Below are 16,994 nucleotides of genomic sequence, written 5' to 3'. Positions count from 1 at the left end.
GCAGTGTTACACACCCACTCCCTCCTCTAGTGTGGAGGTCACAGCCCAGCCAGCAGATGTACTCTCAGTGAATTACACTGATAACACACAGCTCCCTATAGTGAGCGCAGCTGTACATAGGTTTAGTCAAACACACACACACACACACGTACATGCGTACACATGCATACATGCACACAGTTATTTCGGATTCCCATATGCCCAATTTCTCCTCACCCTTTGCATCCATACATGTGTGAAACATGTTTTTTTTTGTTTTGTTTTTTTATCATAACTTCAGCTCACACAAGCACACATACACACACAAACACGCATAGGCTCCTTGTTAGTCATCCACTAATTGGCGGATTTATACTTTTAACTGTAAAAAAAAAAAGAGAGGCAAATGAAGTGTAATTGTTAAATCCTCTGTGCTCCAGACAGATACTGCATTGACATATGTGAAAAAAGAGACATATTGAGCTTTTGTAGCATGCATAGACAGAGAAGGAAGGGATCAAACGAAAGAGTTAATTACAATTACATGAATGGCAGATCTGTGTTTGTCCTATAGGGTGGGCGGGCAGAAGGAAGAGAAAATGTGTGTAATGCATTGATCAGCTTTTCAAATCTGTGTGTGTATGTGAGAAAGCAGCCTGTAGCCCTAAAACCGCCATCCCACCATTGCCGCGAGTAGTAATTAAAGCTACCTGATGAGCGAGTTAGCAAGTTGAAAAGGATGATTGTAATTGATCCTGATTCAATCCTATTAGGGTTTTTTATAGGCAAGGCTTTGTAAGGAGCCCTAGTCCTCTGTGAGGCTTTATTTTATCAAATCCTTTTGTGTGAGAGAGGCCTACATAGAGGACTCGCTTCTCTCCGCTCTTAATTTCATTTAATAAAAAGGGCCTTTTCTCTTTCTCTCTATCCTTTATCCCTCCCTATGCTTGCCAGCCTTTTATTTCCACCAGTGCTTTGTCTTTCTTTTTTACTTCTTTGTTTTTATGTGCCGTCTCTCCTGCTGTGCCAACTGCCTGCCCCCTCTCTCTCAGACATGTTATCCCTCTATGCTTCCATGTGTGTAATCCTTCTTGTCGCACCACCTTTCAGACACCTTCCCGTCTCTCTCTGCCGCTCTCTAACCTGTTTTCTCACTCATTCTCTCCGTAGTGAATAATGACCTATCTGCAGAGTTGCGTCTGGCCAGCGGTCAACTGATGGCAGACGACCTCTCCCTGCTTTCCTCTGGCGGGATGGGGGGCATGTCCACGTCGGACCCCTCCCTCTCCTCCTTGTCCCCGCCCATCAGTGACCCCTCGCTGCGCCTCTACCAGTGCGCTGTGTGCAACCGCTACTCCACGGACAGTCTGGAGGCTCTCAACGCCCACGTCAACGCCGAGCGCTCCCTGCCCGAGGAGGAGTGGCGCTGCGTGGTGGGCGACGTCTACCAGTGCAAGCTGTGCAGCTACAACACGCAGCTCAAGGCTAACTTCCAGCTGCACTGCAAGACAGACAAGCACATGCAGAAGCACCAGCTGGTGGCCCACATCAAGGAGGGAGGCAAGGCCAACCAGTGGAGGTTAAAGTGCGTCGCCATTGGTAACCCCGTGCACCTCAAGTGCAACGCCTGCGACTACTACAGCAACAGCGTGGATAAACTGAGGCTACACGCCACCAACCAGCGGCACGACGCTGCCATCCGCCTCTACAAGGTAAGGAAGCTGCTCTCCCATGCAGAAACCTCAGTTCTCTAAGCTCTCAGCTTTCTTCCAGCACTATTTTCACCATTGATGGTCATGTATTTTTGACATGTCAGGAAGAAAATGTTCACTGTAAATTATCGTAAAAAAAGTTAAAATTGGAGATACATGGTTTTTGTAGGACATTATATAACATATACGGACACACACAGCTCACCGACAGCATATAGCTATAAAAACTGATCCTAATGGTATCCCGTAAGTTAGTGGACATATGAAGACCAAATGGTAAACCACTAAGGGGAATACCACTCCACACACACATATGTTTTTGCTGTGACAGTAAAGAGTTTGCTTCGCCCCCTGTGATGTCACGCGGATGTTAAGTTCCCATGAGAATGGAATGAGGAAGATGGAAAAGGTCACTGTTAGAGCACCGAGGATGACTTCCTAGGGATATGGATACATTTTCTGGTCATGAACAGCTAGTGCTACTGTTAATCAAAGATGTCACCAATGATCAACGGGTTTCAAATGTTTATGAACTTTGTTTATCTTAAACAGCCTTTCAGGCTCATCTTTCCAGGTGTCAATAATTCTGGAAAATTCAGGAATTTGTCTTGATGACATTTACAACTTAGTTTCACACTAAACACTGACACACATGATATAAGGAAAATAGCACCTCACATACAGTGCAAAGAGACTATATACAATATATTACTCTAGATGCATACATTCAACGTTGACAACTACTTTTACAAAATGATTGCTGAGATGAAAGTAAATCTCAATTTGGGATTAAAAAATAACATCATAATTTTATATGATAATTTGTTTTTCTAAAAATAGATTCATTACAGCACATTTTTGTATGAAATTTTTCATATGTGTAAGACATAATAGATATCATAGTCGATGTTTCCAGATGCATATATCTGCATACATTTGCTAACAGTCACATTTATGCACAAATGGACACACCCAGCTATATCCCAGAGAGCCATAGACTTTCCCATATGTAGGCAAACAGTAGCTTGCCCTGTCCTTTGGGCCAAGGGGTGAACCTCAAACTCCTTTACCAGAGATAAACTGGAGATTACCCTCATCGTGACCCGCCAGAGGGTTACCATTCTAGTTGGCCTTTAAAGAGGTGAAGTTGAACAGGAGACACTTACTTAGTAATGAATCCTTTGAGCAATAAAAGGTTTCCTCCAAGAATTTCCAACATGGCCAATACTTGACATCTTTCTTGGAGATGCCAGCCTGAGCTTGTTTCTCTACTATATATTTAAGGTGATTTAGTTCGTCAGACGTCTGCTTCAGCTTAATGGGATGCTGCTACATTTCTGAGGCCTTAACCTACAGTACAGGATCAAGTGCATTACATTAATGAGGATTTCTTTACTGCTATACGCAACATTTGGCAGTGGTAGGTGTTTGTGTGTGTGTGTGTGTGTATTCTCATGTCTGAAGGTGTGTGAATGTGCCTCAAAAGTAGAAACAAAGTCCTACTCCTGTTTCTATTTTAAACATACAATATGCAACCACTATTTTACATTTATACAATTTTACTCTCATTTGCATTTATTATAGTCCCAGGGTACGATTGTTATTTTGAAAATTACTGTAGAATCTAGGCTGTGTTAGACAGTGTGTAAATACAAGAATGATGAGAAAAAGAGAGAACAACATGCAGCTAAGATTTTGATCCAGATTTGAACCCACAACATTGAGTACACAAAGTGTCTTACTCCACTGACCCACCTGGCTTTTGTCAGCACCACTCGCTTTAGGGAATACGGTGCCTGCGTCCTACAATAACCTGTTAGGAATTACATTTATTTAGATATCTGTAACTGTTGAGCCCTACTTAGAGTACCGAGTGTTGAGTGGATTAAACACGTTGGCATTCTTAGGGTTATTTAAAACTTAGCTTGTCTTAGCTGACTTAAACAGGATGTACAGATTGACAGTCTGCCACAGGCTGAATGGGACAGGGGGTGAGCTGTAGATTTTTACCCTCACTGATCATCCCCTGATTGCATAAAAATATCATACATTTATAAATGCCTCACAGAAGAAAGTTATTTCCTATACCTCTGGGATTTATTAATAAATTATCTCAGATGGTCTCCACAGTTATTATTTGCAAGCATTTGCGTCTTTTTTTAAAATTCTGCTGCAAAGCAATAGATTTGTCTAATTCTAAGCTTTTAGCAACTGACCCACAAGAGGAAAAAGCTGGGACAAGCAACTATCTTGGTGGATAGCGCTGTTGCTACCCAGATCTGTCTAGTATCTAAGTCTAGCTTGCTCTCTCGCGAACTAACCTGAAGCCTGTACATTGGCCTACATAATCTGAGGTCCTAACCCATAGGATCAGCTTGATTATACTAATCAGGATCTCCTAATTGGCAGATGGAACCATTGGCGTAGGTGTGTGTGTCTGTGTGTCTGTGTGCATGGATGCGTGCATGCATTTCAGAGTGTTGAGCCACTTTTGGCAGCTGTTTCAAAGTTGATTTAGTATGAGGCAATAGCCAGATAGGTTACGTTGAACATTGGCAGCCATTTAATCATACAAAGAAAGCTATTTATATCAGTTGTGATTAAAGTGAAAAGGTACAAGCCCAAGAAGCACAATCACCAGGAAGAAAGTGAAACATAGAAGCATGTCTGAATATATTCCTAATCTAATTCTTTCTCATTTTGTGTTGCCAAGGAAAGTTAAACAGTATCCTTTGAGGCGCACACAAACACCGCTGCCCATATCTCTCCCTGGAGAATGCAGGAGAATGGGCGATTTGGCCAAGGCAAGGGAGGGTCATCCCAATGCCCCCTCTGTGCACCCATCCACCCCTGTACCTCATCTACCCACCCACCCACCCACCCCACAGCCCTCAACAAATCTGTTCCACAGATGACGCTTTTAATGCCTCTGGCAGAAATCCCACTATTTTACCCTTGGACATGTGGTAGTAAAGCAGAGGGAGAGAGGGAGAGAAAGCGTGGAGCGGCAGAGCAAGAGTAGAGAAGTGGGGAAAGCAGAGGGGGGAAAAAAAATCATTTCTTTATTTGACCAGAAAAACACCTCTCCTTTTATGTATTGGCGGAGGTGAAAAGCACATGGGGATGGAGGTAGCTTGGCCGGGCGCATAAAAGATCCGAGTGTTGACGACTTTACCATCTGGGTTTTTGGAAACACAGAATATCTTTATGGCATGGGAAACCATTTGAAGATACAAACAAAAAGCATATTCAGGAGATTTTATGGCTGCTTTGTAGCGGCAACGGAGTACTTCTGAGGGGAATTGAGAATTTGAAGGCGTTTTTTTCCAGACTTTGAAACAGCAAGGGGGAAATGACATTAGCAGCACACGGACATCAAGTCATCCGGTGTCCGGGGCACAGCAGGTGGCGCAGGAAGTAATAGACCTTATATGGAAATAGCGGGGTCACCGCCTCGCTGCTCATTGGCTGAGAGAACTGTCTGGGAAATCTGATTGGTCACTGTTTGTTTTTAATGAGAATAGGACAGCACAAGATGTTTTTTTAAAGTTCTGTCTTTTCTACATCATCTCCCTTGGTACAGAATTTGATCTTGAATGTACTGAAATAAATACAGCGTGCAATAGAACCTCACTTCAATAGCAATATCTCCAGGTCTTTAAAATATATATTGAATATATATTGAAATATATTGAAAAAAATGCATTTGGCATTGATTAAAAATGAACTAGATTTCCTCAACTTTGGAGAATCGAGGCTTTTGCTGGACAATGACAAAATGGAAGATGTTTTAGCATAGCGTCTGCCTGCTTGCTGCCTGTGAGGTAAGCTCTGTATTAAATGGCGCTGTAGCATGGCGTGTCCATAGCTGGCCTGGCCAGTGTTTGGCTTAGCGTTGAATATGATGATGTATGGCTTAGTTATGATTTTTAATAACAAACATTGGCCTTAATACACATGGAGACGGGAGTAAATCTGTCAGTGCCATTCACAAGTGCTGCAGGGCTAGTAGGGGGTTTGGTTTGTAGCGAGGCGTGTGTGTGTGTGTGTGTCCACAGAGCTTTGAGGTTGAGATCTGTGCTATGCTTGCCCCTGGGCCATTAGGAGTTGAGAATGTTCATGGTCAATGTGGCATGGTCAAGGACCACACACACACACTCACACACACACACACACACACACACACACGCACACACACACATACACACACACTCAGGCCGCGGCACCTGTTTCTCAGATGGCTGTCCGAATAAATCTTAAACTACCCTCAGCCACCACCACCCCCTCCTCTCTTTATGTCTCTCTGTCTTTCTGTCTCTCTCTCTCTCTCTCTCTCTCTCTCTCTCTCTCTCTCTCTCTCTGTCTGTCCAGCTTTCCATCATAATTCAAGCGGAAATGGACGTCCGGGGTCCAGCACACATTTCCATATCTCTGTTATTCTTTTCATTAATTTCCCCCCCTTCTTTCCCTTCCCTCACGCTCTCCTTTGAACTCAGAATCGTAGACTCATAAAATACTCATCTTTTATGATAGACGTGGAGGAGGAGAGGGAGGAGAGGGAGGAGAGGGGAGATGGAGACATCTAGATGGAGTTGTTTGTGAGTGGGATATAAGGAGAGAAAGTGATAAGGATAGAGGAGAAAAGAGCGTGTGTGGTGAGATGCTAGACTTGCTCTCTGTCTGTCTCCTTCTGACTCCGTCTCACACTCGTTCACTCCCTCGGTCTCTTTGTTTTCTCTCTGACTCTCTCTCTCTCTCTCTTTCCCTCTCTCTCTTTCTATCTCTCCCCTGGGGAGCAGTAGATAGGCCATCTCATTACCCATGATCCTCTTGGCAACACCATGGCCGGGAATCGAGGGGAGCGGAGGGGGAGGGGGAGGAGGGGGGGAATTAAACAAGGGGATGATGGGAGGAGGGAGGGAGGGAGTGAGGGAGGAAGGGAGAGAAGGAGACAGAGAAGAGGAAAGAAGACTGGAATCTTAGATTCATCAGAAGAATAGGCTCCCCCTTTTCTCATTTTCCGCCTCTCCCTTATATTTTTTCTTCCCCCTGATTTTTTTTTTTTTACTTTCTCCTTCCACAACCAAGGGACATTTTTTTCTTTCAGTCTTCCCACCCGTCCCCCCTCCCTCACTTTTTATTCTCCTCCATCTCTCTCAGATGGAGATGGCTGTGGTTATGCGTCTGTGATATTAAGTCTACCGCCGTGCCTTGGCTATTAGCTAGGGTCAACCCTGCCCGCTCTCATTTGAAAATCAAATGGCCCTATATATATGCAGCCCTAATTATTGGACTGTCATTTGGACCTGTGTGATGGGGAAATGGACAGGAGATTGACTCCCTTAGATTTGCATAAAAAGCCATTGTGCTGGCCCCTGGAATAGAAAAGAGACTGGATCCATTTCAAATGCATGGCACCATTTATGACACACACACATACTCACATAAATGCATACGTGCGTACAAAGGTAAGGGTATATACCCCAATAGAGACACACTCACATGTATAGTAACACACACGCACACACACACACAATCTCTGTTATCAAGTTACCATTTTCCACTTGAGCCCATGTCCTGTTTGTTTCAGACACAGGCTCTTGATCACTGTGTCCTTGTCTTGTACTCACAGACTAACTCATAGAGTTGCTATTTTCTTCAAAAAGGAATGTTCGCAGACCCTTCACACTAGATGCTACTTGACTGCAAGATATAGATTTTCATGTCATGTCATGGAGACGGAAGATGCAGCCCGCTGCAAAGCGTTCAGTCCTGCAAACCTGAGTAAATGACTGAATTCGCTGTCTTTTGCCAGAGAAAAAGCTTGTCCCTTCTCTCTGTCTGTCTGCTCTTCGTATTCCTCTACTACAAGTTGTGCTTGTAGTTGCTCTCTCTCTCTCTCTCCCTCTCTCTCTCTCTCTGTCTCTCTCTCTGCGAGGCGAAGAGACGCCAGTTAGTAGATTATTCAAATCGTCTCCTCTTTCACCTGCGTGGGGATTACAATGGAAATCTTTCAGAGGTCCGGGGGTGGTGGAGTGGGGGAGGGGGGCGGGGCGGGTAATTAAAGCATAAAAGCAGGTGTGTGCGTGTGTGTGTGTGTGTTTGTGTGTGTGTGTGTACGCTGCCGCTTTGTGCGGTTGACAGAGAGGTTTGAATGGACAGACTTCCCTCCCCCTCCCCCTCCTTCCTAATAATCCTCATAGATATTAATAAGAGTTTCCCCTATTCTCCTTCCAGCGCCTTAACCAGATGGTCAGCACAGCATTAGTGTGTATTTTGTGTGTGTGTGTGTGTGTGTGCAACGTCCGGCTTTGGTCCGACTCCTGATTGACACTCCGTATGTACCGTTTAATTACCCTAGCCACCGCCCCCATCCCTCCCTCCCTCCCTTTCTACTTCTCGACTCTCCAGTGAATTAGTTAGGGACTGGCGACTGGGTGATGCCATTTTTTTTTTTTTTTTAGCAAGGTGTGTGCTTGTGTGTGTGTGTGTGTGTGTATGTATGTGTGTGTGTGTGTGTGTGTGACAGGGCCGGTTCTCCTCTCATATTAATAGCCAGATGTGATCCTCTTCATCATCCCCATCCCCATCCTCACCCTCCCCTCCCCTCCCCGGGTCATTTGGGCCGGGCCGGGTCGGGGCCAAGCCGTTTGTCTGTGTGCAGGGGACTGTGAAGCAGATCAGGGCTGACAGGTATGGGAACGATAGCGGGGGGGTGGGGGGGTGGATGGAGAGATGAGGGGGTGGGGGGTGGGGGGGGGGGGGGGGGGGTCAGTGTCTTCCAGACCACCAGAAGGAAGGGAACGTCGCCGGGATGCAGGAACAAAGAAGCAGCTAGCAGGAGTTTGTCTTTTTTTTTTTTTTCTTCCCCGTCTCATCTGGGCCCTCCCACCCCCCTCCACCCACCCAAATACACACCTCCCTCATCCTCCTCCTTCACTGCTGATTCAAGCCCCCACCACACACACACACACACACTCACACACACACACACACTTCTTCCTCCTCCTACTCCTTTCTTTCTGTCCTCGACCCCTCCCTGTCCCTTCTTTCCTCATGGGTCTTGATCATCCTGTTGGGACAAAGATAACAAGGGTGTGTAAAAAAAAACAACACAAAACAAAAAAAAAAGTAATATTCAAAGGGGGCGCATGATCTCAAATATGATATCTTCGCTTTTGATGCCTTGATTTGATCAGAGCCACTTTAGAGAGATCACATGGCGGTAAGATCACAGAACTATTTTTGTGTAAGTTCATTAGCTTTAGCTTCGGAATCACCTGACGTTAAAATGTGCGCCTATTTTGTATGAAAGCTGTCATAAATATGTTAATCTGTTTATATCATATGTTTCCATTAGGGAAATTGTTATCAGTAGATGCTCTATTCTTGAAATAGCCTGAAATGTTATGTCAGCTATAGGATGGTATTTAGATAGCACAAGCATGTTTTTTTTTCCTTCTCATGAAGCTATCAGGATATTGATATGGACAAAGTTGAACTGAAATACTCCTCAACGCCCCTCCAAATCAATAATCAATCGATTGGAGGTAATTGTGCCTCCCTTGGAACAGTCCCAGGTCTCTCTCTCTTTCTCTCTTTCTCTCTCTCCCTCTCTCCCTCTCTCTCTCTCCCTCTGTCATTATCAGCATGTGGCCCAGTATTCAGCATTTCAGCATTCCAGCTGTAATTGATTTTAACCATTAGGTGCTCAGTGAATAGATAAGTAGTGGGAGATATTCGATTATATGGTGAGAGAGAGAGAGAGAGATGGGGATGAAAAGAGAGAGGGAGAGAGAGGGAGAAGGATTGAGGGATGTTGCAGGAGAGCTGGAGAAAGAGGAACTGACCTGTCCTGCTGTCTATCTGCCTCTGCCATTGGCCTTCCAGCCTTGCAGCAGCACAATACCGCTGACCTCCTGTGAGTTCAAGCAGCTTAGTTTCTGCGAGGTAATCCCTAATGCTTTGAAATAGACCTGATAGAAAGCCCACTTACTTGTTTGGGATTAACATGGGTGGGTGGGGGGGGTGGGGGTGGGGGGCGGGGTTCCTGAGTTTTCAGCACATTTAGTTAAATTAACCCTTTGGAATTATCATTTCCAAGTCTAATTGCAGACTTGGTTGCACGGTGATGAGGAATGGATTGTCTTTAAAAGCATGTTGCCATTAAACGGTGGACAGATGGGAGAGCTGCATTTATCGGCCTGGTGTAATACCGGCCGCAATGCATTAATACGCCGCCCTCCTCCATTGTTTATGTTTAGATTTACTATGCCGGTGGCCAGAGTGCTATTCTTCCTTTCAGTGGTCGCCCATCCCCTACGGAGGCTGCCATTTTGGATTTGAGTGCAGCTGAGGGTGGGATTGCTTCCCCACTGTTTTCTGAAGATATAAGTCTGAGTTTTTCCTTTTCTTTTCTTTCTTTTTTTTTTCACCCTGTTCTTTCTCCTCTCTTCCTCGTTCTGGCAGGAGTGTAGGTTAGGACTAGGGGTAGGGGTGGGAGGGGGTGGTGGTGGTGGTGGTGGGGGAACAAAGGCAAACATTTGAGTAATCTTCAAAGAGCCCATTGGTATGTTGAGTGGACGCTGGTATGCGGACTGCGGCTGAGGCTTTTTCAGGGGAAAACAATATCCTTCCTTTAGACGGCCGGGGCCTGGGCAAACACTACCAGCCAGGGGACTCTGCCTAACGCTGCCACCGCTATCAGCTTACCCCCCACCACCACCACCACCCCCTCCCGCCTCCCCCCCCCCCCCCCCCCCCCCCCCCCCCCGGCTCACTCGGAAAATGGTAGGGTCCTTCATGTCGCCGGAGCAGTTTGGAACTCGTCATTATGGGTTTATGGGGGTTGACGGGACGTCCCAGGTTGTCGACTGTGTGTCCGGTCGGTTATGTGTACGTGGCATGTCAGAAATTGTATGTTGTCTGTGTCTGTGTGTGCGCTCGGTGGAACAGATCTCCTGTTTGGTTGTTTGCTTTTCGATAGAGAGGGGTAGAGCGGAGGGGAAAGACAGGACGGGACTAAAAAACGAGTGCCCTCTGTAAAGAAAGCAGGGAGGGATCAAGTGTGCCATCTTGTAGGTCAACTGCGCGGCGTTTGATTTCCTGTGGCAATATGCAAAACGGCGCCGCTGAAGAGGTGCTTTCATTGTGCGCTCCCTGGCAGAGGTAGCTCTCCAAAGCACGCTTACACACACACACACACACGCACTCACACACTTATACACGTACACATAACCAGCCACATTGTCACATTGTCTCTCAGGAATAGGGTCTGAATCTTGTCTTTTTTTTTTCTATTGAGTGTATGCAAATAGCACCTTTTTGTGTTAGGGAATGGATTCAGTATCGAGAATATAAAAATGAAAATGCGGGGAATGGTTCTCGCTGTACAAGTCCCATCTAACATTATATACTCATTATATACTTATTATATTCATGTCTGCGGTGATGTACGTATATCCAAAAAAAAAGTGGCATGATGGTGCACACATTTGATGAAGGCAGCTCTTAAAAAGAAAGGAGCAGACGGTCTGCCATTTTGTGACAGTTTCAAAATGAACTCCCTTTGTCCGGTAATCACCAGCCATTTTCTCACGAGGATCCACCCCAGGGATAATTTCTCCCATTTCTCTGTCATTAGCAGGCCTGGTATTAGGCTTGTGTTTTGTTCCTTGTACCTTTTGTTTTGTGCTAAGTGAAACCATGCGACAGGGTAGGGGCTAACTGGAAAACAATACTCCCCTTCACAGGCCCAGGAATGTGTAATTAGTGATTTGAGCCCGACTACGCTCGTCTAGATTCTTCCCTATCATTCTCTCTCTCTTTCCTTCTCTTGTTCTTTTGTTCTCTCTGTCTTAGTTTCTCAGTTTCCCTGCCTCTCAATCTCTCAGTCTGTCTCTGTTAGTTTCTCTCTCACTGTACCTCTCTGTCTCTTTTTGTCTCACTCTCTCTGATAGATATTTTTTCAGTAAGTCTCTATTTTGAACTAGGCTTAAAAAAACAAACTTGGCAAAAATCGCTGCTCTTCTCAGCACCAAAACTATTTTCTTTTCCCTTCCCTCTCAGTTTTAGTTAAATATAACAAAATCCATGTAGTACAAACCTCTTTGATGGTACCAGCCAATGAGCTGAAGCCCCAGATTTTCAATCTCTTTCTTTCTCTCTCTTTCTTTTACAGATCCTGTCAATTAGATCTTGCCTTGGTTTCCCAAAAGCATCTTTGTGCGTTGGGAAAAATGGAAAAAAGCATGTTAGCATTTCAGTGATATCTGTTCCATTGCACAGTTGGAAAAAGATAATCCCACAAGCATGTTAGCATTTCGATGATCTCAATCTCAGCATTTTATGATCTCTGTCCCATTTTGAGTCAATGGAAAAAGATAATCTCAGCAGGAAGATGGTTTAGGGAAATGGGGGGGTCTGGTCAGTCTCACCTGGCGGCGATGGAGACAAGCGGGGGCTTTTAGGCCCTAATGGGCCGGGGTCAGGATGGCTAATAGGGAGTAAGTGGCTGAGCCGTGCTGTCTAAATCTAATGCTAATGTAAATACTGATCCATTTTCATGGGGGATGGAGGGCGGGCTGGCTTTCAAGACACCTAACACACATGAACCCATGAGTAAGTAAGCTTGTGTTCTGGTGTCTCTGTCTCCTAGTATCTCTAATGCTAGTCTCATGGCCAGACCATTCTCCACGCTTCTTTTCCGCTGTACCCGTGCAGAAGATTGGTTGTTTTTGAGCTTGGATTCTGCAAAAAAAATTCGGGTTGTTTGATTATCAAGCAACCAATCACTACCACTGTGAGTGGTGCTGAATAGTGTCCATCATAAACTTGCTAGCGTTCTGCAGCTAGCGGGACAGTTAGCTTTATTGTTGTTGTTGCGTGTTGTACGGGGATTTCGAAAGAGGGAACAGGCAGCGCAGAGCGGAAGAGGAGGGAGCCAGCTAAAAATCACCGGAGCCCATGGGAGGATTATCTAAGCGGCCAATATCCGCTAAGCTAGACTACTATTATGCTATTCCCAATTGCTAGGATGGGTACAATATAAAATACCAGCCTACTGTATTTAGTGAGGGGAAAAACATATTTTCTACATGTCCACGTGACTGGGACCAGAGGAAATGGATCATGTTGTAAAACCTCTCTGGGGTTGTTTTCTCTTGTTTCGTTGCTCTGGTATGCATAACTTCTGTGTGAGTGTGTGTGTCTGTTTGTGTGAGAGAGTGAGAACAAGAGAGAGAGAGAAGTGATGTTTTCTAGAGAGGGGCCAGTGAGGTCAGGAAGCTGTGAACTTCAGATTGACCTTTGCCCTATACGTCAGACACACTTACGTCACCCCTACAAGTGTGTGTGTGTGTGTGTGTATCCATGTGTGGGAGTCAGAAAGAAGGGAAGGCAAGACTATTTACTGGACTTAGTAGAGTTACACTATTTTCCAAGCTCTCACAAAGCTCCATCGCTACCGCTTTCCTTTTTTTTCTGCTGACAAATGCACATCGCCAAAGAGGAATAAAGAAGAAAGGGGGAGTGAGAAGAGAGAAAGAACAAGCTGAGGGAAGGTAGGAGGGAAAGAAAGAGAAAGAGAGAGAGCGCGAGAGAAAGAAAAAGAGAGCGCGAGAGATAGAAAAAGAGAGCGGGACAGGGAGGAGGAGAGGAGCAGCAGAAACCTAGTATGAAAGACTCATTGTGATAATTCATTTATTTGGCTTGGCGGCCATTATGCGATGGATGCTTATTATTATTGGGTGACCTAAGCTAAGCTCACCCACAGGCCCTCCACCTCATGGACAGGCCCCAGAGCTGTAATCACATGTGACTGCCAGCAGGCAGAAACGAGAGAAACAGAAGAGGCAATTTAGCACTGGGAAATATTTTTCTTTACATTTGTGAAAGTGAGAGCCTAGGTAGAAAAGAAAGGAAAGAAGACCAGCGGGAGAATTGTGGGGGAGAGGGGGGGGGGGGGGGGGGGTTATTTTTTTCTGGGATTGTTTTGTGTCTCCAGCATCTTCAGATCACACACAGTGGCCTTGTAGGGGTGAGAGGGAGACGCAGGAGATGTACATTTTGCACATATGCAATGTGCGCTCAGCAGTTTTCATGCGTGTTTTGTATTTGCATATTTGTTTTTGTGTGTGTGCAGCTCTGCATGCGTCTCCACGCACCATATTTACTGCTGTCTTTATCTGTGGCAGCGAGGTGGCACATACCTAGGCCCTCCGCATCTCTTTTAAACAGTGGAGTCTGCCAGCGGATCCATTGGCGGTGATCTAGCGTTACATCTATGTCTTGGGGGCTGAGCGGCGGTTAGCAGTAACATGTGTTAGGGAGGTGGTAGCACTGATGGAATTCTACACTTGGCAGCCTTCCAGGCAGCGCTGGTATGTGTTTAAAATACTTTCAAGGAACAAAACACGCTTTTGTTGTTTGCTGGGCCAAGCGGGGCTGTTTTTGTCTCCGATGGCCCCCGGGGGCCCATGGGATAGCACCGGAAGCTGGTGGCGTTCCAAAAAGAAGGTATACCCAACAACAAGCCCACATTACCACCCCCTCCCACCCCCCCCCCCCAAAAAAAAAAACTACTGATGAAAAGAGATAAAGGGGTTTTCAGTTCCACAATGTGTATTGTGCTCATTCGCACACACACTCTGGCACACACACTAGGCACAAACAGGCACATGGAATGTATGGACTCATACTTTACGTACAGACGTGCGCACACACGCTCCCACACACACACACACACTGATTATTAAGACATAGCTGTGGTGGCGGAGGGTTCTTATTTTCAGTATGTGTTCATTAGCTGCCTGGTTCTACATTTAATGACAGGAAAGAGTCATGTTTGCACTGAATGCCCTAATTTGTCATTTGGTTTAGGGAGAAAAACACAGTCCCGCTGCTTTGCTGTCGAAATATTTTTGTCATGTTACCAGTGTACACACCAAACACACACACACACACACTCACAAGGAAAGACAAACAAAAAGCACGTACGATTGAAATTATAGACAGACACACAAACACGCCAAGCGCACACTCATAAAGCAAAAGAAAAAAAAGCATGTACGGTTGAAATTACCGACACGTAAACACACCAAACACACACTAAGAAGAAAAAAGCATGTAGGGTTGAAATTACACACACACACACACACACAGACACACACGTACATGTACATGCACCAAGAGATAAAAGAAGTTGTGAGGAGCTGTCTTTTGCCTTGCCTTATTAAGAATTCAGTTAATGAGGCAGCTTTGTCACCACAGAAAGAACAAATGAATATGAGACAGCAGCGCTACTATCCTCCCAACAAACCCAGGGAGCGAGGGAGGGGTGGAGAGGGGGAGGTGTGTGTGTGTGTGTGTGTGCGTGCGTGCGCGTGTGTGTGAAAGGTGTTTTGTAAACATCTCAGTCTGCATAATGAATGCAGTCCTCTGTCATACTCACCCGCACACACATACGCGCACATACACACACACACACACTCACACAGCAGCAAACCACTACACAAGGGAGCTTCCCTTACCTGTCAGATTGACTCTCCTCCCCTTTTCCTCACACAAATCCCAGCAGGTGTGTGTGCGTGCGTGCGTGCGTGTGTGTGTGTGTGTGTGTCACTGACAGGCCTGACAATGTTGTGTTTTTGACAGGTAAACAGGAAGTCCCGTGTGTCGTAATTTGCATTCTCCTTATGTGTGTGTGTGTGTGTGTGTGTGCGGTGGGTGTATGCACTTCCTCCACCACTGAGAGACGGCTGTGCCATGTTTAGGTCCACCCGGGGAGAGCTGTTTAGCTGATTTTGATTGGCCCACAGGGAGCGCTAGCTTGTTTGGTTGTTTGCCAAACACTAATCCCCAACAATTAACCACCAGGCACTCTGGAGAGGTGCCATATTGACAGGGATGGGCCTTTTTGCAGACACACACACACACACACACACACACACACACACATAGGCACACACATGACACAAGTGAACGTATAGCGCACACATACGCACTCTAAACCAGGCGTAAATTACATACACATTTCACCCGCTCGCACAAGCAGACACACACAGGCGCAAACCCAGGAGCGGCAACAGTGTGTTTGTGTGTTTGAATATGCATTACACAGCCCACGCCTGGCAGGAGTCAAAGTGCTCCTTTAAAAGTTCATAAATCATGGATGTTCTGGCCTGTGATCACCAGACCGCCTGCATTTCAGGCCTGCAGAATGCCAGAGAGCGACAGACAGCCCTCTAGTTTGGGTCTTAAACAAACCTTGTGGAATGTGCTGATGGGGAGAGAATTAATATTAGGCCTAAACCTATCTGGCAGCTCAGTTCAACCCCAAGGATATCATCCAGCTACTCTCAACCAAAGCTTTGTATGTTTAAAAAAAACAGGACGTTGAAAGGTGTGAAGCATTTTTAGGCCTCTGCTGGTTCAGTTTTTGTATGAGAATTGTAGTTTTTACCCAGCAACATTACCTTATTGCCCGTTCCATTAGGAACCACTGGAAACTATTGAGGACGATTTCAATGACCCAGCTCCCTCTAGACAGACTTTTCTGCTCGCAGCTACCCGGCCCTTTTTTCTCTGCTTAAGAAAATGAACATGTTCGCCTTGAAAACGAATGCTTTGTCACTTTTCCAATGAGCTCTTCTACTGTGGCAATCACTAATGTAATATTGAAGGTTGTCAGTGGAAGAAAGAAAAGCGTTGTTTAATTACTAGTTTTTCATTCAATTCTAGGACTCCTTTCAATTTTCATTCAATTCTAAGTAGTCCTCATCTCTAGCAGAATAGTCACAAAATAAAAGTGTATTGGAGTGGAATCCAGATGAGATTGAATCGAGCAAAAAGTGTGTGTGTTTGCTTCCGTGAGCACACGTGTGTGTGGTTTCCAAGGGGAGGGTCTCTATCCCAGCAGCCCGGTTCTTCTGCGAGGGAAGGGAAGAAAGAAAGGAAGCAGAAAGAGAGAGAGAGAGAGAGAGAGAAGGAACGAGGGAGGCCTCCTTTCACAGAGAAACAAAGATAGCTGTAATTAATGGCCCTGAGCTCTGGACTAGGGGAGCTTTCTTCTGACAACTCCGACTTAATTAAAACTTAAGACCTCTGAAAGGGCCTCTGACTGCGAGGGGACGTCCCACCGTCTCGTGAGAAAAACCTCGTAAGGTTTCCTACAAAAGAAAGAAAGAGGGAGAGACAGAGAGAAAAGATGTGTTAGTGGCTGTAGCTATGTTGCTAATCCCTGTTTGTCAAAGGAGGGAGAGGGAGGGGCGGGTTAGAGCTCGGGGATCTTTGGTCTCACACACC

The 16,994-nt window shown here is 45.6% G+C and overlaps 1 protein-coding gene across 1 annotated transcript in view; it reads left to right on the top strand.

The window, feature by feature from the left end:
- zfhx4 (zinc finger homeobox 4) overlaps positions 1-16,994 on the top strand; it is a 65,544-nt gene that overhangs the window by 4,800 nt on the left and 43,750 nt on the right. Inside the window, exon 4 of the mRNA XM_071909945.2 lies at positions 1,150-1,691. Within this exon, the coding sequence (XP_071766046.2) occupies positions 1,150-1,691 (542 nt within the window). The remainder of the gene's footprint in view (positions 1-1,149; positions 1,692-16,994) is intronic.

Source organism: Centroberyx gerrardi, chromosome 22 (genome assembly GCF_048128805.1).
Source record: "Centroberyx gerrardi isolate f3 chromosome 22, fCenGer3.hap1.cur.20231027, whole genome shotgun sequence".
Taxonomy (NCBI): domain Eukaryota; kingdom Metazoa; phylum Chordata; class Actinopteri; order Beryciformes; family Berycidae; genus Centroberyx; species Centroberyx gerrardi.
Note: the sequence above shows the minus strand (reverse complement) of the source record. Positions and strands in the feature narration are given on the sequence as shown.